Raw genomic sequence first — 22,638 nt, 5'->3', positions numbered from 1 at the left:
AACGCCCATTCAAATGCACAGGTTGTGGAAAAACATTTAATCGGCCATCCACCCTTAAAACACACATGTTAATTCACAATAATGGTGAACGCCCATTCAAATGCACAAGTTGTGGAAAATCTTTTCATCAGCCATCCACCCTTAAAACACACATGAGAATTCACAATGATGAACGCCCGTACAAATGCACAAGTTGTGGAAAATCATTTTATCAGTCATCCAACCTTAAAACACACATGATAATTCACAATAATGGTGAACGCCCATACAAATGCACAAGTTGTGGAAAATGTTTTAATCGGCCAACTCACCTAAAATCACACATGATAATTCACAATGATGAACGCCCGTACAAATGCACAAGTTGTGGAAAATCTTTTAATCAGTCAACCAACCTCAAAACACACATGATAATTCACAATGATGGTGAACGCCCACACAAATGCACAATTTGTGGAAAAACATTTAATCTGCCATCTGTGCTTAAAACACACATGATAGTTCACAGTGGACAACACCCGTACAAATGCACAAGTTGTGGAAAATCCTTTCATCGGTCATCCGACCTTAAAAGACACATGGTAGTTCACAGTGGAGAACGCCCATACAAATGCATCAGTTGTGGAAAATCTTTTCATTGGTCATCCAACCTGAAAACCCACATGGTAATTCACAATGATGAACGCCCATTCAAATGCACAAGTTGTGGAAAAACATTTAATCGGCCATCCACCCTTAAAACACACATGGTAATTCACAATGATGAACGCCCATTCAAATGCACAAGTTGTGGAAAAACATTTAATCGGCCATCCCACCTTAAAACACACATGTTAATTCACAATGATGGTGAACGCCCATTCAAATGCACAAGTTGTGGAAAAACATTTAATCAGCCATCCCACCTTAAAACACACATGGTAATTCACAATGATGAACGCCCATTCAAATGCACAAGTTGTGGAAAAACATTTAATCGGCCATCCACCCTTAAAACACACATGTTAATTCACAATAATGGTGAACGCCCATTCAAATGCACAAGTTGTGGAAAATCTTTTCATCAGCCATCCACCCTTAAAACACACATGAGAATTCACAATGATGAACGCCCGTACAAATGCACAAGTTGTGGAAAATCATTTTATCAGTCATCCAACCTTAAAACACACATGATAATTCACAATAATGGTGAACGCCCGTACAAATGCACAAGTTGTGGAAAATGTTTTAATCGGCCAACTCACCTAAAATCACACATGATAATTCACAATGATGAACGCCCGTACAAATGCACAAGTTGTGGAAAATCTTTTAATCAGTCATCCAACCTCAAAACACACATGATAATTCACAATGATGGTGAACGCCCACACAAATGCACAATTTGTGGAAAAACATTTAATCTGCCATCTGTGCTTAAAACACACATGATAGTTCACAGTGGTGAACACCCGTACAAATGCACATGTTGTGGAAAATCCTTTCATCGGTCATCCGACCTTAAAAGACACATGGTAGTTCACAGTGGAGAACGCCCATACAAATGCATCAGTTGTGGAAAATCTTTTCATTGGTCATCCAACCTGAAAACACACATGGTAATTCACAATGATGAACGCCCATTCAAATGCACAAGTTGTGGAAAAACATTTAATCAGCCATCCCACCTTAAAACACACATGGTAATTCACAATGATGAACGCCCATTCAAATGCACAAGTTGTGGAAAAACATTTAATCGGCCATCCCACCTTAAAACACACATGTTAATTCACAATGATGAACGCCCATTCAAATGCACAAGTTGTGGAAAAACATTTAATCGGCCATCCACCCTTAAAACACACATGTTAATTCACAATAATGGTGAACGCCCATTCAAATGCACATGTTGTGGAAAATCTTTTCATCAACCATCCACCCTTAAAACACACATGAGAATTCACAATGATGAACGCCCGTACAAATGCACAAGTTGTGGAAAATCATTTTATCAGTCATCCAACCTTAAAACACACATGATAATTCACAATAATGGTGAACGCCCATACAAATGCACAAGTTGTGGAAAATGTTTCAATCGGCCAACTCACCTAAAATCACACATGATAATTCACAATGATGAACGCCCATACAAATGCACAAGTTGTGGAAAATCTTTTAATCAGTCATCCAACCTTAAAACACACATGATAATTCACAATGATGAATGCCCACACAAATGCACAATTTGTGGAAAAACATTTAATCTGCCATCTGTGCTTAAATCACACATGATAGTTCACAGTGGAGAACACCCACACAAATGTGCAAGTTGTGGAAAATCCTTTCATCGGTCATCCGACCTTAAAAGACACATGGTAGTTCACAGTGGAGAACGCCCATACAAATGTATCAGTTGTGGAAAAACATTTAATCGGCCATTCACCCTTAAAACACACATGTTAATTCACAATAATGGTGAACGCCCATTCAAATGCACAAGTTGTGGAAAATCTTTTCATCAGCCATCCAACCTTAAAACACACATGAGAATTCACAATGATGAACGCCCGTACAAATGCACAAGTTGTGGAAAATCATTTTATCAGTCATCCAACCTTAAAACACACATGATAATTCACAATAATGGTGAACGCCCATACAAATGCACAAGTTGTGGAAAAACATTTAATCGGCCATCCCACCTCAAAACACACATGGTAATTCACAATGATGAACGCCCATACAAATGCACAAGTTGTGGAAAAACATTTAATCGGCCATCCACCCTTAAAACACACATGTTAATTCACAATAATGGTGAACGCCCATTCAAATGCACAAGTTGTGGAAAATCTTTTCATCAGCCATCCACCCTTAAAACACACGTGAGAATTCACAATGATGAACGCCGGTACAAATGCACAAGTTGTGGAAAAACATTTAATCTGCCATCTGTGCTTAAAACACACATGATAATTCACAATAATGGTGAACGTTCATTCAAATGCACAATTGTGGAAAAACATTATTTGGCCATCCCACCTTAAAACACACATGGTAATTCACAATAATGGTGAACGTTCATACAAATGCACAATTGTAGAAAAATATTATTTGGCCATCCCACCTTAAAACACACATGGTAATTCACAATGATGGTGAACGCCCGTGCAAATGCACAAGTTGTGGAAAATCATTTTATCAGTCATCCAACCTAAAAACACACATGATAATTCACAATAATGGTGAACGCCCATACAAATGCATAAGTTGTGGAAAATGTTTTAATCGGCCAACTCACCTAAAATCACACATGATAATTCACAATGATGAACGCCCGTACAAATGCACAAGTTGTGGAAAATCATTTAATCAGTCATGCACCCTTAAAACACACATAATAATTCACAATGATGTTGAACGCTCATACAAATGCACAATTTCTGGAAAAAACGTTTAATTTGCCATCCAGCCTTAAAAGACACATGAGAATTCACAATGGTGAATGCCCATACAAATGCACAAGTTGTGGAAAATCTTTTAAACAATCATCCAACCTAAAAACACACCTGACAATTCACAATGGAAAACGCCTGGAGAAATGCACAATTTGTGGAAAGTCTTTCATTAATCCCTCCACCCTCAAAATATACATGGGAATACACAATGGAGAACATTCATACAAACACACAGTTTGAGGAAATCATTCAATCATTTGTGCAACCTCAAAATCCATTTAACAAGACCGATAGCCCAACAACGGTGTTGCCGGGCTTGGATCTGCCAAGTGGAAGACCAGACATGTGACCAGATCCTCAGCTTTGATTGGTGGACGTTTGTGAATGATGTACAGTGGACGGCCGGCCAAACGCTGTTCCAGATGACATTGCCCGGCGGGCTTCGCTGTAAAATGGCCGCCAAACAACTTCACCGATGACATCATCAAAAAAATGTTGTCGACCAATTTATCCTTACATCACGCTCAATAAATTTCATACTGATCGGATCAAGCCTTCTACTTGTCGATTTATGATGTCAATAAAGTAACCTGTGGCATCATCATTAACATATGTAATTCCCCATGGGGAGTACTTTACAATGAGGCATCTTTCAATTTTTTTCCATGTAGTGGTTTCAGAGATATATAGGTGCAAAGTTTATCATTTTTTTCAGAGATTGCACCTGTACCACATGACTTATGATGTCATAATTATCATTAAAAAAAATTATACAGGAGTTACTCCTGTGGTGAAAGTGTCGTGTCAATCGGACCAATGCCAGCAGAACAACATACATTCATACTGTTATGAATTTTGGGGTAGGCATGTATAGATTTAGGTGGATCTGCATAGGTATCATGCTTCGTCTGTCGGGCTAGAGAATCTTGATGTAATAAGTTCTGTGTTTAGGCGGTTTGTCGGATTATGTGTGTACCTGTGATCATATGTCGATGATCCGGTGATAGCTAGAATAAGGATTAGGCTAATTCCCGCGTGTGTGAAACCTGTGATCTTCCCTTTGTCCCGTATGGCAGCTCATCACATACATTAGCAAGATCCATTTGTGCACCACATTAATTAATTCCCCCGCCGCCACAAGATTTACAGGAAGAACAGGCAGGATGCCAGTTTGGGGCACCGCCGATGCAGCTGCAGCCAGTTGCATCACCACAAAGAAACACACATCGACCAGGCCGGCTGAGAGCCACATCCAGGGAGAACTGGTGATTGGCCAGGGGAGGGGCAAACAAAGAGCAGGCCACCGATTGGCAGAGCAGGGAAGGGCATGTGATTGGTGGGGGAAGGGACAAAAAGCTTCCCCATGATTGGGGGTAAGGAAGGTGAAGGAGCAACACACTGATTGGCCACCGACCGATGACACCATGGCCAATCAGTGGCCGAACTACCAACGGGTGCGAACGAACTACCAACAAGCGACGCACTGGTTGGAGGAGAAGCGCCGGTGACGTAAAAAGGCACGAAAGGTGATGAGTAAATGAGGCACTGGTTGGTGGAGGGGGAAGGCTGACGTCACACCACGCGTTACAAAAACGACTCACTCACCGGCATTTTCTTCCTCTCGCTTTGGCTTCTGCCCTTCCAAGACCTCCCTTCTGCCCTTCCCTTTTGCTCCTTTTGGACCCTTCTTCCTTTTGCGAACTGCGAATTACCTGCTGGGCGACGGACGTTGGAGCGCCATTATCTCTCCTGACGTTCACGTGCGAGCGAGGCTTGCGACTGGAGCAGGCGAACGGGGGCGCATCAAGGCCTTTCTTCTCGCCAACCGGAGCCGCGTTGGACGACTGACGCTACACATCCAGACAGATAAGCACAGACGCGCAAACAATGGTTATTTTGATTCATTCTCCCATCGTGTGTATTCGAAGTCTGTGTGAAAGAGCGCACTCCGTAAAAAATCACAATGGAAAACACCCATAGAAATGTACATTGTGTGAAACTGAATTCGGTTCTACTCTTCGGACAGCCAGAAAAGAACATCTGTCCAACCTTAAGGATGAACTGTCAACCTTATCTTCTTTCTTTAAAACCTGATGGCGCCTTGTTAGTCTGCCTCAGGAGTATGGTCCCCCTCCATCCCTCTCTTCAAATGACCCCACAGCCGATTCCGCTCATGAAAAGGCTGAATGCCTCAATCTTGTGTTTGCTTTCAAATCTTGTATCCCCAACGCATCACTCCCGGTTGGAAGGGGACCATCCCCATCCTTTCCTGCCATATCAAACTGCTCCTGGACTCTGTGTCTTTTGCACCTGAGAAGGTGGAGAAGGTTCTTCCAACCCTCGGCTCTGACTCTGCTGTTGGACCGGATGGTGTCAGCTGACGTGTCCTAAAAACATGCTCTGCTGCTCTTGCGCATCCTCTCTCTGCCCTTTTCACCTTGTCATTTACAGTAGGTCAGGGTCGTTTCCCAAAAATAGTCATTTATTCATTTTATTTGATGAAATCCCAAGAGTTTCATCTCTGTACATACATATATGCATACATTCTGTCAAGGCCGTGGCCGATGAACACCAGCCTGAGACTGATATCCTGAGACCGGTCGGTCTTACTCGGGGCGATCAAACCGAAAATTGGCGGTCAGTTTGGCGTGCCCGAGTGAAGGAAAAAGGTCCCTACATGCACGGAGGCCAGGGTATTTATACACGAACCCACAAACACAGAAATGAGAAGGAAAATCAACAATACAACAAATGAAATGCAACATATAATGGTTTCATTAAATAAATCGATGCAAAGTAAAGGCTGAGGTAAAACAAATATTTGCAACTTTGAGGGACCCTCCACGCTGACACAAAAACACACAAGCAGAATGACAAAAAGAAAAGAAATGTTTTCTTGTAAACGGCCGGCCTTGTCTGTCTCCAAAGGGGTCCTCAGCGAGTGGTGGTGATGGCCAGGTTCCGCCCTCCCGTGCCTGAGCGAACAAGATGACATGGCCGACAAAGGCATGAGGCCTCTGTCGAGATGCTGCCGGCACAGCAAAAGCTCCATTTCGCTCCTTCAAAATCGCTCCCAAATCCCAGCCGCATCCGAGAGCCAGAGACAAAAGGTGACCACCTCCACCAAAAGCCAGCACGAGAGAGAGAGTCTGCCTGATTCTTCCTCTTTTCCTGCCCGAACATTCTCACTCTGACGTCATCCCGACCAATCGCCGAGTTCCACCGAATCGCCCCATGATCGGGCTCGACCAATGACGAACTTCGGGGCATTGCCTTTTTCCTTGCTCGATTGGTGGGCGGGATTAATTGTCTATCGAGAACGTTCTACTCTGCTCGGGAATGTTTCGGTTTCTGTCGGCAGTTGTTGGTGTTGGTGGAACGAGGGTTTTTATTTCCGGCCTCGTTATTAAAATGTTGGGAAAAGCCACCTGGGGCAATCGCACACTGGAGGAAACTAATCATAACCCCTATCTACTTAACACAGCTTCACCCCCCGTGCGAAGACACATAAACAATCTTAAGCTCCAGTTTCCCTGCTTAAATACATCAACATTGGCTTCCTACGTGCCCACGGTCCATGCTATACCTTTACGATCCTGCCTTTCCTATGGTATTACATCATCTACCCCCACAGACATAACACAGTCCCACCCCCTCCCCCCAGAACCGTAGCTCCTGCAAGGTTCAATGCAGGCATTACCATTCCAGCCCTTCCACTTACCGACTCGCACCAAATTAGCCTCTGAAATAAATTAGGAGGGGCTGTGGGAAGCGAGCCGTAGCTAACTTACCTGTTCTGCTTTACATTATGCGCCCCTTAAACCAACAATTCAAATATTGTTACGGGATCCCCCCCCTCCGCCTTACCCCTGGTCTCGGTGGACCTCCGGACCCCGTGAGGGTCCCCGGCAGAAAGATGTTTTTATCCCTCACTGGATCCAGCAAATGAAACAGTCGAGTCAAATGATGCAACCACACCCGGTTATAAGCAAACCAAAATCTATTATAAATCCCATACAAAGAGCCATACCGCAATGGGGCAAGCCAGACAGCAATGGGGCAATCACACACAAAGAGCCATACAGCAATGGGGCAATCACCCCTACTTTCAAATCCTATGATAATATCCTTATCAAGCCCCTCAACCCCACACTCACGGCACCTCCCCCAATGTCTCTGCTCCACTCCAAGGCGAAGTCCCAATGTCTGTGTGCGCTCCTGCGGTCGGGGAGTCGAGGCCCGATGGTCAATTGAGGCGTCGACGAGCGAGACGACCCCGAGGTCGCGTGCTCAGCCCCCAGCAGCACAGCGGTGGAGAGGAACCTCACGAAGATTCGAATTGAGGCGTCGACGAGCGAGACGACCCCGAGGTCACGTGCTCAGCCCCCAGCAACACAGCGGTGGAGAGGAACCTCACAAAGATTCGCTCCGATGTACACGTTGCGGTTCAACCCGTGAACCTCCGTAGAATTCGCACGTGCCCCTCTCTGGCACGGCCGTTCCCGGCAATCCACCAGGGAATAATGCCCAGCCGACAAGACGAAAGCCTGTTCCCTGCAGGGTGCTCGCGTGGCCAGAATGGCGGGCGGCTTTCGCTCCAACCCGGGTTCTCAAGGTCTGGATCCTCCGGAACCTGGCTGAGAGTACCCGGTGACACAGGCTCCCCACACTCCGGCGATATTTCTTATCGACCGAACTCCCTTTTAAGGACGCAAGGTTCCCTCGCACTGTACGTCGTGCGCTCGGCCCAGAGCCTCCACCACCACGTCTCCTTCCGATCTCCTCCCACCTCCCTTTTCTTCGCTCCACCTCTTCCGGTCTTGATCCGGATTTTTTCCACATTGCACCAGGAGCGCTTTTAAATCTTTTACTCACAACAACCCGTTCCCTTAAGTCACTAAGCATGATATCTAGAATACTTCGAACCAACAGCAATACTCATAACCACAATCATTAGTCTGTAACACTTCCCCCCCTCAAGAAAGAAAGTTTGACCACCGCGAAAACTTTCTTTGCAGGCCAACTTGTCAACAAACCACCTATTGCCTCCTGATAGCACTTTTCCCCGGGAGGCCGAGTTGAGTATTCCCTACATGGACGCCTTTAGGAACGTGAAGTTCACGGTTAGTCCGTGCAGGAACGTTTACTACATGGACGCCTTTAGGAACATGGCGTTCACGGTTAATCCATGTAGGAAAGTTCACTACCTGGACGCCTTTAGGAACGTGGCGTTCACGGTTGATCCGTGTCGGAATTTTGGCTCGGCTGCTCCGCAGCATTCAGTGCTTCACCTCTTTCCAACTTCCCTAAGATTCACGGTTGGACCACCTGCCACTGTAGTCACGTGAATAATGGTCTCCCTCTCGGCCGCTATCCTGATAGTCGTCCTTTCGGGAGCTGCAGTAACTCTGGGAGCCTCCATAGCAATATTGGCTGCGGCCACCACCAACACTACCGCCAAGTTGTCCTCTTCTGTAGCCCCCTCGACGCCGACGAAATGCCTTCCCTACTGTTATGGTCCGACCCTCCAACTCCTGGTTATTCAGATCCTTTTCTGCATTTCTGGCGTCCTTTGAGTTTTCAAATGTGACAAAGCCAAACCCTCTTGACTTTTGGCTCTCCCTGTCTTTTATCAGCAGCACTTCCAAAAGCGGTCCATATTTGTTGAAGGTAGACTCCAGAACCTCTTCCTTTGTTTTGAAGTTCAGTCCACCGACAAAAAGCTTGCCAACTTTGCCTCCATCCCTGACTGGTGTGGTGGTATTTCCCATATCGGACTTTTTCACAACCATCAGGTTACTAGAAACTTGCCCCCGGCCAAATCATTCCCAACCACAACTGATACTCCCTCTACAGGAAGAGTGGGTTGTAACCCCACGGTGACCGGTCCTGACACCAAATCAGACTCTAGATTGATGACATGAAGGGGAGCGCTAACCCAGCCACCGATCCCTTGTAACCGAACACTATCACCAGTTGCTGTACTCTCCGACAATGGCAAAATGCCTTCAAGCATTAAGGATTGATGTGCTCCTGTGTCCCTCAATACCCTAACAGGTCTTGGGTTAGCCGCGTCTCCCTCCAGTGAGACAAACCCCTCATAAATAAATGGTTGGTAACTCTTCTGCAGGCGATTTCTCACGTTTACCATCGCATTCGGAGTTGTACTAGTCGGACTCCGCTCCTGATTTTCCTTTCCCAAAGCATGACAGTGGGACATCAAGTGTCCTGGTTTATGGCAAAAAGCGCAAGTAGGCCCGGAGAGGAACCATGTGGTCTGCCTCGAGCCCCCCGTAAGATAAGTCTGTCTTGGAACTGTTGTCTTCTGATTTTTAGAAGTCGTGCTATTAGAGTGGTCTTCCTCTCGAGGCCGCCCCCATGAATTTTCGTTCTCCGACCCTGCCGTACCATAGCTCCCCTGGCTAAGTCTAGGCGCGAAGTTGGGGTTGCGGAACCCCATCCTGTGGGTTAAGGCATGGTCATCTGCCATGGTCGCTGCCTCATACAACTTTGGTACTTTCCTTTCCTCCAGGTGTATTTTAATGTCCTCGTGGACACACTGTTGGAATTCCTCCACCAGGATCAATTGTCACAATAGTTCGAAGTCTTCCCCAACTCCTTTCGAATCGCACCACCTATCAAACATGGTTTCTTTCAATCTGGCAAACTCCACGTGGGTCTCACTCTCCCTCCTCCTGGCATTCCGGAATTTCTGCCGGTAAGCTTCCGGGACCAATTCATAGGCTTTGAGAATGTGTTTCTTCAATACCTCATAATCTGCACACTGGTCAATCGGTAAAGCTGAATAAATCTCTTGAGCTTTACCCACCAGAACACTTTGCACTAGTATGGACCTAGTGGTGTATTCTACGTGATACGCAGGTATATGCCGTATACCCACTAGGAAAGGTCCAGGATTTCCGTATACCCACTTAAAAATGCGCGAGGAGACGTAACAACATAGTTTCGTGACAGAACTTTCACACTTTCATTCATAAAATGCACTATATGAATAAAATTTGATTTGATTTGATAAAATTCACCCCGTCTGTGTTAAGAAGCACTGACTAATGGCATTGGGGCTTCCGTGACCTGTGACTTGGATCTGACGTCACCTGTGTGGTGGTGCTTATGGGGTGTCGCTTCAGGACGGGTGTCGCTCCGGGGCGCGTCGCTCTGGGACGGGTGACTATGAGGCTGGAAGGGAAAATCACAGTATACCCACTACAAAAAACTAGACTACACCACTGTATGGACCAGTACTCCTCAGGCCAGTTTAACTGTTGAGCCACTTTCTCAAAGTGTGGAAAGAACTTGGCTACCTCCTTCTCATTGAAGGGTGGGACCAGCCTCATGTCTGCCAACATCCCAGGTGTTCTGACTCGGTGTCGAACCAGTCAGCAGGGATGGTACCTCTCCCCGTTCTCTTATTAACTCCAGCTCCTTGACTTTAATTTCCTGCTGATGCGCCAATTCACGGTCCTTTAACTCCCTTTTGGCTCTTCTCTCCTCTGCTTCGAGGTCTCTTTCCACTCTCCTTTCCTCTCTTTTTTTGTCTTCTAACCTTTCCTGGAGTTCTCTTTCCACTCTCCTTTCCTCTGGTTTTTTTTGTCTTCTAACCTCTCCTGGAGTTCTCTTTCCAGTACTTTTAACCTTTCCTGGAGTTCTCTTTCCACTCTTCTTTCTTCTGCTTGTTTCTCTTCTAACCTTTCCTGGAGTCCTCGCTCCTGTGCATTTTCCCTTTCCTGACTCCGTAATTGCATCTCCAGTTTCCGGAGCTCCACATTTTCTTGTTCTTCTGGTAACCAATCCCAGGCTACCTCTTCCCATGCTTTTAAGCCCACCATAGATTGTATCACCACTGTCTGCAACTCTGCCTTCCTCATATTAGTTCGGACCTCCAAGCTAAAATGTTTGGCCAATTTCCAGAGGTCCGATTTTACTAACGCTCTGAACTGTGCTTCACTTGGGGTCACCGTAAACTTCTCTGCGTCAAATGCCATAGTGACTACTGGTAACACCTGTTAACCTTCACACAAGAAATTTCTAACAAACAAAAACAAAAGTATATATATAATATTTTTTTTTGTTGTTGTTGTTGTTGTTGTTGTTGTTGTTTGTTTTTGGAAAAAAATTGGGAATGTTGGAAAAAGTTCCAAACTTGGGAATTCTTTCCCGGACTAAATTTAGGAATTTTTTTATATCCCGGACACAGACCCAATTGCGAGTCTGCGAATATCAATTTGGACGAGCCCCCAATTTCTGTTACGGGGTCTCCCCCCCCCCCCCCCCCCGCCTTACCCCTGGTCTTGGTGGACCTCCGGACCCCGAGAGGGTCCCCGGCAGAAAGATGTTTTTATCCCTCACTGGATCCAGCAAATGAAACAGTCGAGTCAAATGATGCAACCACACCCGGTTATAAGCAAACCAAAATATATTATAAATCCCACACAAGGAGCCATACCGCAATGGGGCAAGCCATACAGCAATAGGGCAATCACACACAAAGAGCCATACAGCAATGGGGCAATCACCCCTACTTTCAAATCCTATGATAATATCCTTATCAAGCCCCTCAACCCCACACTCACGGCACCTCCCCCAATGTCTCTACTCCACTCCAAGGCGAAGTCCCAATGTCTGTGCGCTCCCGCGATCGGGGAGTCGAGGCCCGATGGTAATTGAGGCGTCGACGAGCGAGACGACCCCGAGGTCGCGTGCTCAGCCCCCAGCAGCACAGCGGTGGAGAGGAACCTCACAAAGATTCGAATTGAGGCGTCGACGAGCGAGACGACCCAGAGGTCACGTGCTCAGCCCCCAGCAACACAGCGGTGGAGAGGAACCTCACAAAGATTCGCTCCGATGTACACGTTGCGGTTCAACCCGCAAACCTCCGTAGAATTTGCACATGCCCCTCTCTGGCACGGCCGTTCCCGGCAATCCACCAGGGAATAATGCCCAGCCGACACGACGAAAGCCTGTTCCCTGCAGGGTGCTCGCGTGGCCAGAATGGCGGGCGGCTTTCGCTCCAACCCGGGTTCTCAAGGTCTGGATCCTCCGGAACCTTGCTGAGAGTACCCGGCGACACAGGCTCCCTGCACTCCGGCGATATTTCTTATCGACCGAACTCCCTTTTAAGGACGCAAGGTTCCCTCGCACTGTACGTCGAGCGCTCAGCCCGGAGCCTCCACCACCACGTCTCCTTCCGATCTCCTCCCACCTCCCTTTTCTTCGCTCCACCTCTTCCGGTCTCGATCCGGATTTTTTCCACATTGCACCAGGAGCGCTTTTAAATCTTTTACTCACAACAACCCGTTCCCTTAAGTCACTATGCATAATATCTCGAATACTTCGAACCAACAGCAATACTCATAACCACAATCATTAGTCCGTAACAATATGTACAAATCTATTTTTGTTCCTCGCTCCTATCTCCTGGGACGGGACGTAAATGTTAGAAATCCCAACAAACTACCTTAACAGACAAAACCTTAACCAAAAATTCAACAACATTTGTACAACCCCCTGCTAAAGACCACATACCTCAATGAATGCCACAATACCCAACGTTACCTGCGAAGCCATCCCAATTTACCTCATCCAAATTTCTGCGGGCCCTGTCCTTCCAGTACAGTTAAGGGACTGGATCAGTGGAACTTCCCCCACACACTCACAAATAAACTCAATAATCCAAAGCACGCATTCCAACCTTGCAAGACCATGTCTTAAATGTCATTACTCACACGTGTGATCCTCAATTAGGTAGCGGGTAGGTACCGTACAACCAAGATGGGAGGGGCGCTTCAGGCTGTGGTGCCTGCAGTCCAAAAACAAATCACTCGACTTACGACTTCTTCACTCACCCCTCCTCCTCCCCCCCCCCCCCCCCCCGCCCCCTCCCTTGAACTATTCGGTCCCCGACAGCCAAACAGCTCCTTTGCTGTACGTCCTGCTGGGGAGGGTCTCTGCACTATCCAGGCTCTCTCGGCCTCTCCTGGGTCGCCAAGGTTCTCCCCGCCGTTGGTCACTCAACCAGACCCCCCTCCGACTGGTCACCATTTCCATTCTCGACTGGCTGCCATGGACAAATTACCTCAAGGGGGGCCGCAGTCACCATTCCTCCCGAGGTTAATCCATTCCTGTGGACACACACACCTTCCCCACCCACAAAATCCAACGTGTCATTTCCTCCCCCGCTGTCATTCAATTCTCAAACACTGTAATGCAAAAATGGTGATTGTGTTCCTACATTGCCATGGCCTGCATACATGTTATAATACACACATTCACTCCCCAAACACAACTCAATCCTTTTCACATAACAAACATCACACAAGACATTTTTGGTTCCTAAACCGATCCAGTTACTGACCTGGTCACTCTTGCCCGCTCCCATCCTAATTACCCATGTCCCAATTTAAAAGCAAAACTGAACACCTAGGACAGTAAACATCAAGGCACCTTACCTTAAGTGCAGGTCATCACAGGTTGGTCGGGTCCATGAGTGTCATCCACCACTCCGAGTTTCCCTTTATCCCAATGGGCCAATCAATTTCCACCAAATTTTTGCTTTTATCAAGGTGGACTGGCAAGCATGTGGATCCGCCTCCTCCGGTGACTTCTACCACACTACTATACTTGCCTACGACAGCTCCGCCCCTTACCGTGCGGGGGCTATCGGATAAGTTGAACTGCCGGACCGCCAACATAGGCCCATGAGGATGTGACCCACCATCAATCCTTCAGCACCCTGTGAGGACCATGGCTCCACTAACCCAAGCTGGGCAATGTGGTGAGCACCTGCTGCCAATTCTGCCATTACTGCGGTCTTGGACCTGGGAGGCATGGTCACAGTGCGTGGCACCTCCAGCCATGTCCCCTGCACCTCTATGTCTTTGGGGGGCAGGGGGGAGGTGTCCTCTTGCAACCATGCAAGCCATAATTTTAGGCAACCAGGGCCCGTATTCATAAACGTTCTCATGTTAAGTACACTTAAACTCCAAGTGTGACACTTACCTAGGACAAAGACTTATGTCGGTATTCATAAATGACCTTAAGTGTTACACCTCACTCAGTGTGACACCTAAATATAGGCATAACACCTAACCGTTTTGACTGGCCTTGCTAGGGTTAATGATCACATTTCTTGCACAATTGTGTCAGTTTCTGTGGTTTGGCTGAGTGCCATGACATAAGGACGGGACTACATAACTGGGTTCAAAACCAAATGCTATTATTTAATGCTGTTGTAAGTCGCTAGGAAGACCTTAGGCATTCTTTCCACCTTTCATCATGGTGGGGAACACTACGTCTACGAAGCGAAAGAAAAATTTCACTGATGCTGAAAAATTTTGACTGTGCGAAGAGTATGAAAAGCATATTGATGTCATCGTATCGAAGTTTTCTGCTGCCGTTTCGAACAGAAAGAAGCATGACGCATGGGTTAAGATAACCGAGGCCATGAATAGAAGAAATCCTACCGTGGTAAGGAGTGACAAGAACTACCAGAAAAAATGGCAGAACATGTGCTCAGTTATGAAGGATGAATACCGCGCGCACAGAAAAGAACTTGCTGAAACAGGTGAGAATGGTTTCAATCTTCTGTTATGCCATTTTTATTCAGTTGGTTTCTGTATTGTAGTTGATTTTACATTAATTGCAAAATAATTTTTTATTGTTACAAAATCATTTTCCCTTTTATAGGAGGTGGACCAGCGCCAGCGGAGCCGTCCCTAATATCGCAGAAGGTCGGCGCGATCCCAGGAAATGACGATCCAACTGTACACGGTGTAGTGAAATTATACCAAAGTTGAACCCAGGAGAGATACTCGTTTCAGCCACTGAAGGGCATCTATAAAACCTGGGACATCCGCGACGCTGAGCCACTCCTCTGACATTTACTTTACATGTAGTCTTGAATGGTACGTATATGCTAGACTCGCACATATATACTAGACTCGCTTGCTTTGACTATTATTATCGGTCCTCTCTGTATGATACCAAGATCCTGATATATATTGCATGATTATATTTTTACAGGATGATGCCAGAGATCTAATTGAGATTAAACCTACCTATGGGACAAAGTTGTGGACCTGATTGATTTCCACGACACTTAATCTCAATTAAGATCTACGGAAATGGCGGGACACAAGATGATCAATGTACCGACACTCGGCGCCGACCCACAAGCTGAGGATTCGGGCTCGGTGTTCACTAACTGGCTCAAAACGCTGGAGAACCAGTTCGACGCCCAGGATGCCATTCCCACCGCTGAAACGAAGCTGTCTGTGCTACAGACCAAAGTCGACCACCACGTCTACAGGAGCATCGCACGATGTACGACGTACGATGCCGCCGTGGAAGAGCTAAAGCGACTCTACATTAAGAAACGGAGCGTGGTGTACAACAGGCATCTGCTCGCCACGCGGCGTCAACAGCCAACCGAGTCGATCGATCGCTTCGCTCAGGAGCTGCGGCACCTCCTCGCGGACAGTACTCAAGAGGTACGGACACACGAGCAAGTCCAGGACGATCCTGTCCGAGATGCTTTCGTCTCTGGGATCAGCTCTACAAATCTGAGACTCAGGCTCTTGGAGACAGCTGACCTGACGTTCGCGGAGGCCCTACAGTTGGCCAACGTTTACACTGAGGCCCGGGAACAATCCACCGCTTATGACCATGCACGGGTCGTCGCGGGGACTTCTCAACTCGCGCGACTGGAGAGGGCTACCGCCGAGGATACGGGTGCGGGCTCGACTACGGCCGAGCCCCTGGCCGCTCCCGAGGTGGACTCGGATTCTGGCCTGGCAGCAGCTACAGCAGCCAGGCCCAGGCCTGACCGGACCGCGACGTGTTACTTCTGTGGCAACCGACAACATCCCAAGTCAGCGTGTCCGGCTCGGGAAGCCATATGCCATTTGTGTTCTACAAAAGGACACTTTGCTAAAGTCTGCAAGAAGGCCGCGCGGGGCACACGAGCACGCGTGACCTTGAATGGGCTTATCGCCGAGCCAACGGACCGAGCACAGAGTGGGGCGCCTCACCCGGCCTTGATGAGCGGTCCTCCTCCTGCAGCCCCTGGCTGCACGCACGTCCTTGGTGAGATACACCGGGCCGCCGAAACAAATGGCGCGAACGCGACCGGCCGCGGAGCGACCGACCTTGACTGGCGTTCGAACGCCCTCCTCAAACAAACAAAAAGTTCCGGCTTTAAAAGCTCCTCCTGTTGTGCAACAAACGCTGCACATGACACGAGCGCCATCTGACGGCAGTTCGGACGAACTACACGCTCTTGATCGAGCACATGAAAGTACAATTGACTGCGATCTTTCACACGTGACACGAGCGCCATCTGACGGCGGCTCGTACGAACTACACGCTCTTGGTCCGGCACGACCAACTATGCGTTTGGCACGGGGGCCCTCCGGAGGCTCCTCAAACGACCGGAAAACTGCAGCCGGTGTGGGATCCACGCGCGAGGCGCGATCTTCTCGCTCAGACGGCGCAATACCTGCCGGATCTTCTGGCCTTGATCAGGCCATTATCCCGCTCTTGGTCGAAGGCATTTTTGCGCGGGCCCTAGTCGACACAGGATCTACGGATAGTTTCATCGATCAGCGGCTGGTGCGTCAACATGGGTGGCCGGTCATCGGGACTACACGACGGATCTTCATGGCCTCCCTGGGACTACGGCTCAGCACGAAGGGGGAATGTCGATTGAAACTTGTGATAAAGGGACGCATGCTTTCCGATGTACATCTCATGGTCTTGCCTGCCTTATGTGCTGACATCCTGTTAGGACACGATTTTCTTAAGCGACATGGATGTTTGGAAATTGAATTCGGTGGGACGGACACGCTTGCTGTGTGGGCACTCGTGAAAATGGAAATTGAGCCTCTTTCGCTGTTCCCCAACCTGACCACTGACTGCACTCCTGTAGCGGTAAAATTGCGGCGCTACTCACGAGCGGACGCGCAATTCATTGCGGAAGAAACGGCCCAACTCTTAAAGGACGGTGTTATCGAACCTAGCCGGTCGCCGTGGCGGGCCTAGGTCTTAGTGGTGCGAAGTGAGGCCCATCGCCGGCGCATGGTAATCGACTACTCACAGACGGTTAATCGCTTTACACAGCTGGACGCCTACCCCTTACCGGGGAAGGACGCGCTAGTACGACTGGTGGCCCAGTACTCCGTCTGCAGCACTCTCGATCTGCGTAGTGCATATCATCAGATCCCCATCTCTAGGGCTGATCGCATCTATACCGCCTTTGAATCGGGTCAAAGGTTATACCAGTTCACCCGATTACCTTTTGGGGTGACGAACGGGGTCGCCTGTTTTCAGAGGGCTATGGACGACCTCGTTACTAAGGAGAACTTGACAGATGTCTTTGTCTACCTGGACAATATTACGGTTTGTGGGTATGACCGGGAGCATCACGATGCTAATCTGAAGCGCTTCCTCGAGGTCGCGCATAGGTATCGCCTAACCATGAATGATGCTAAGTGTCGTTACTCTCAACTCACGATAGATCTTCTGGGGTACACCGTGACCCATGGCTCAGTCTCTCCAGATAAGGAACGTCTGCGACCTTTGCTCAATATGGCCCCGCCCGGCGATCGAGCTTCGCTGAAGCATGCTCTCGGGCTGTTCGCCCACTATTCGAAGTGGGTGCAAAATTTATCCGCGAAGCTCCGCCCCCTCGTGGCCTGCGACACGTTCCCCATGAGCCCGGCCGCCTTGGCGGCCTTCGGGGGCCTTAAGGCCGACATCGCTGGCGCCGCTGTGGTGACGTTCGCCCTGAGCGAATCTTTCGTCTTAGAAAGTGATGCCTCGGATCATGCGATAGCGGCGACTCTCTCCCAGGGGGGGCGCCCTGTGGCTTTCTTTTCGCGGACTCTCACCTCCGCTGAGCGGAGGCATTCATCTGTCAAAAAGGAAGCGTACGCGATCGTCGAGTCGATTCAGCGATGGCGACCGTACTTACTCGGATTTCGAGGGCTACATGTTTTGCTAGAAATGTATTGAGGACACAATATTTTATATTTATATTGTACACCGCTCCTTTCCTATGCCATCTCCAGGCATTGCAAATCGTCATTGCCGGGCACCAAAGGGGGCTCGGCAGTGACGCACGCTGAAAGAGAGTACTCAGTTTTCACTCTGGTTTCTTTCTTGTTGTACACCGCTCCTTTCCTATGCCATCTCCAGGCATTGCAAATCGTCATTGCCGGGCACCAAAGGGGGCTCGGCAGTGACACACGCTGAAAGAGAGTACTCAGTTTTCACTCTGGTTTCCTTCTTGTTTTCTTGTTTTCTTGTTTTCTTTCTTGTTTGTTTTTCCGGGCGATATCTCAGCCATCCTTTGAGCTAGGAAGCTGAAATTTCGGCACAATAGTGAGCAAGTCCTTTGTCAAAAACCTTTTTTTTTTTTTTGATTAATCAATAAATTGAGGAGTTATTTAATTATTAGCGATTAATTAAGTACTTATTTAATTAATCAAATTTCCTTTCTCTTCTGACCATTAACTCAGGCACCTTTTGAGTTAGGAAGCTGATATTTGGACATGCCAATGACCAGGTGATTTGGCTGCAAAGGATATTTTTGATTTATTAATTAATCAATTAATCGATTAATTATTTAATTATTTGATTAATGACAAAAAAAACTTTTTTTTTAAGTTACAGATTCTGATGAAATAGTGGTAGTTTATGTGTTCTCTGACCAAATTGATTAATAATTTAATTTTTTAATGATTATTATTTATTTATTTTCATTATTAATCATTTATTTATTTTCTTTCTCATTTGGCCAATATCTCAGGCACCTTTTGAGCTGGGAAGCTAATATTTGGACATGAGTGACCAAGTGATGTGGCTATCAAGGATATTTTTGATTTATTGATTTATCATTTAATCGATTAATTATTTATTGATTCATCAATTAATTATTTAATTTTTTCTTAATGACTTATTTAATTTAATTTCTAAAAGATACATCTTCGGATGAAGCATGAGTGGTTTAGTTATGCTATTAGCCAATTGATTATGAAAATATTTTGTGATAATCTTTTATTGATTTTAATTATACAATTAATCAATCAATTAGTGTACACCTCTCCCTCCCAATGCAGCCTCAATGAGCTGCACTGCAGTATTGCCGGGCGCCGGAGGCGCCCCGGCAATGCTGCGCTGTAGGATATTTAATTATTTCGCATGTGGGCGGTGTACTTTGAATGTAGCTTTACTTGTTGGTATTATTTTCAGCTGAAGGAAAAAGATATTGATTTTCAGATTTGTTTAGCTAGATTCACATTTCAACTGCATATACAAGTATGGTAATTTTCCCCCATCATTTTCTCATTTCAGATTGCATGGATGACGATTAGATCTTCTGCCCAAAAGTGCCATTCCACCTATATATACATGGTTTATAAACAATTTTGAAATGTCTCAATCGGAAGTAATGGTTAAATGGAGAAAGCTGGAGCATGGGACAGGAACATGTATCATTTGCAGCAAGAAATCAGCCCTGCATGAGTTGAGCAAGCCAAATGACAACGACTCATGGCAGACACTTTGCAATGCAGCGACCATACGAAATTTTTAACCCATTCTTCAGCTTGCTGAAGAGAGCCCAGCTGAACTTCCGCATGTTCCAATATACTATCACAGGGCTTGCAGGTCAGACTTTACACACAAAAAGTCATTAGCTAAGTTTCAAGAGCAATCCAACAGTTCTTTGGCAAATGTGCCCGATACTGCGCCCAGACGATCTTCCAGAGATGAGCCGTCATCTAACGAGAGAGTGTATGAAAAGAAATGCATCTTTTGTCTGCAGGTGTCAAAGTATATCAAGGGAACACGGTCGAGAGAGGCTCTTAATCCAGCTGTTGAGCTGCGGTCAGACAAAACCGTGAGGGAGGCTGCAATCAACCGTAATGACGACAGAGTGTTGGCCGTGACTGCAAGAGATATAGTTGCAGCCGAGGCTCATTACCATAAATCGTGCTACCGAGATTACACGCGTCCAGAGAGAAGAGAGCAACTGCAGACTCCAGAACCGAGTGAAGAAGACTACATTCAATATCAAAAGGTTGAGAAAGCATCACTAAAAACTGTGTTTGAATACATCCGGAACAATTTATTTTCAAATCCAAGGATTATTCCACTGCTCGATATCACAGCCAAGCTTGTGTCATCAATGGCGTCTGCAGGCATAAGTGAGATCACCAATTCCACCAAGAAAAATATCCGGCGCAGTATAGAGATGCAGTTCTGCGATTCACTGACTTTCTTCACAGAGAACCGTCACATTTACCTAATGCCTGATAACCTAACCAAAACGATGTTAGCTGCTGAGTTGATCCACGTGAAATCAAAGCTGGAAACATTTGAAAAAGCCAGTAATGACAACATAATTGTCCAAGCAGCCATGTCACTGCGAGATGAAATTAAAGCCGCTCCCTTCAATGACAATTGGCCTCCTCAGCCAGCAGACCTCACTCCAGATTATGTGAAAGTTCCACCGACTCTACAGAGATTTTTGAGAATCTTACTTGGTGGAAGTGAGAACGGCTCTGCTCGCATAAATAGACTAACATGGTCGATGGCACAGGATGTCATCACTGCAGTAAGTGTTGGCACAGTGAAAGCATCAAAACATGTCTTGCTTCCATGGGCTATCAAAACACTAACTGGTAATGTTGAGTTGATCAAAATCTTGAATAGACTCGGACATGGGTGTTCATACACAGCTCTGGAAGAGATTGACACAGCACTCTGTATTGACAAAATAGCAAGTGTTAACAGCGATGATGTTTCTCTTCCTTCAGATGTGCACCACTCTGTCCCGACAGTATTAGCGTTTGACAACATTGACAGGTTAGAAGAATCCCTGAGTGGAGGTGGAACATCACATAGAGTCAATGGAATCATTGTCCAACCAAAATCATTTTCGTGTATGCCTGCACAGAAAACATCTGTTGTTGATAAACAAGAGAAGAAACGATCCATTCAATCATTGGATAAACTGCTACCAGTGTATAGTGTCGGGAAAAGAAAAGGTCCGCCAGCAATACAAACAGCTGATTTGTCTGGAACTCTTGAAGATGCAGCTTCTAAAGCACAGAGGAGAAACCACTTGTGGGTGTTGACGCGTTTGCTCGACCCACTTCATCAGAAAGTCAGCTCATGGACAGGTTTTAACATCATGACAAGGGGTCATGTGGAGGTGATGGAAGATGTTGTAGGCTATCTGCCCTCTATAAATGCACCCGCAACAGAAATGGCAACAGCGCAGGAGATTCTCTCCAATGCTTTAAAGATCATGTCTTCACTCCATCTTGAGAACATTGCAATGGTACTCATCAAGCTCTGTTTGCTAAGACAACTGAAATAGCTTGGAAGCATCCCACCCAGTATGGAAAAATTGTGCTCATGATGGGAAATTTCCATACCATCTGTAACTTTATGTCCAGCATGGGGAAAATGTTTAAAGATGCAGGACTTCGTGACCTGTCTGTCGAATCCGGCGTAATAGCCGAGGGATCCATCAACAAGGTATTGGAAAGCAAACAGTACAACCGCTCTGTTCATTTCCACAAGTTGACATATGAAGCATTGATGCGGCTTGCGTGGAATGGATTCCAGAATTGGTTGGAATCACATCACCCTGAAGATACTCACAAGCTGGACAACACCAACCACACACTATACAACATTAATATGAACACCTGTCATGAAACTCTTGCTGCAGCAATGGCCGACGACTCTTGCACATATATCATGGACTTGTTTGTGGCCTATCTGGATGTCCTGCGTCACAGTCATGGTCAGCTAGCACAGTTTTGGATGATGTACATCGATATGGTCGAGATCTTGCTCGGGCTATTGAGAGCCGACAGAGAGGGTGTCTGGACTCTCCACCTAGCTTGTATTAAACAGGTGATCCCTTGGTGCTTTGCTCTGAGCAAAGTGAACTATGCCAGATACCTCCCAGTGTACTATGCACAGATGACACAGCTTGAAAAAACCTGCCCAATGCTGTACCAGCATTTCAAGCGAGGCTACTTCTCTGTGCAGCTCAGACAAGGCAATCCATTTGGCCGAATAGCAGTCGATCAAACAACTGAGGAAACAGTCAACAAGGACACACAAACTGCAGGAGGAACACAAGGCTTTAGTCTCCAGC

General features: G+C 46.8%; 1 protein-coding gene across 1 annotated transcript; it reads left to right on the top strand.

The window, feature by feature from the left end:
- Nucleotides 1-407: 407 nt before the first annotated feature.
- LOC144892142 (uncharacterized) lies at nucleotides 408-3,741 on the top strand. The gene is made up of 2 exons (XM_078777373.1): nucleotides 408-2,446; nucleotides 3,461-3,741. Exons 1-2 carry the CDS (start codon nucleotides 408-410, stop codon nucleotides 3,684-3,686), a joined length of 2,265 nt encoding a protein of 754 aa, XP_078633499.1. The 3' UTR covers nucleotides 3,687-3,741.
- Nucleotides 3,742-22,638: the final 18,897 nt, after the last annotated feature.

This window comes from Myxine glutinosa, chromosome 5 (assembly GCF_964187855.1).
Source record: "Myxine glutinosa chromosome 5, kmMyxGlut1.1, whole genome shotgun sequence".
NCBI lineage: Eukaryota > Metazoa > Chordata > Myxini > Myxiniformes > Myxinidae > Myxine > Myxine glutinosa.
Note: the sequence above shows the minus strand (reverse complement) of the source record. Positions and strands in the feature narration are given on the sequence as shown.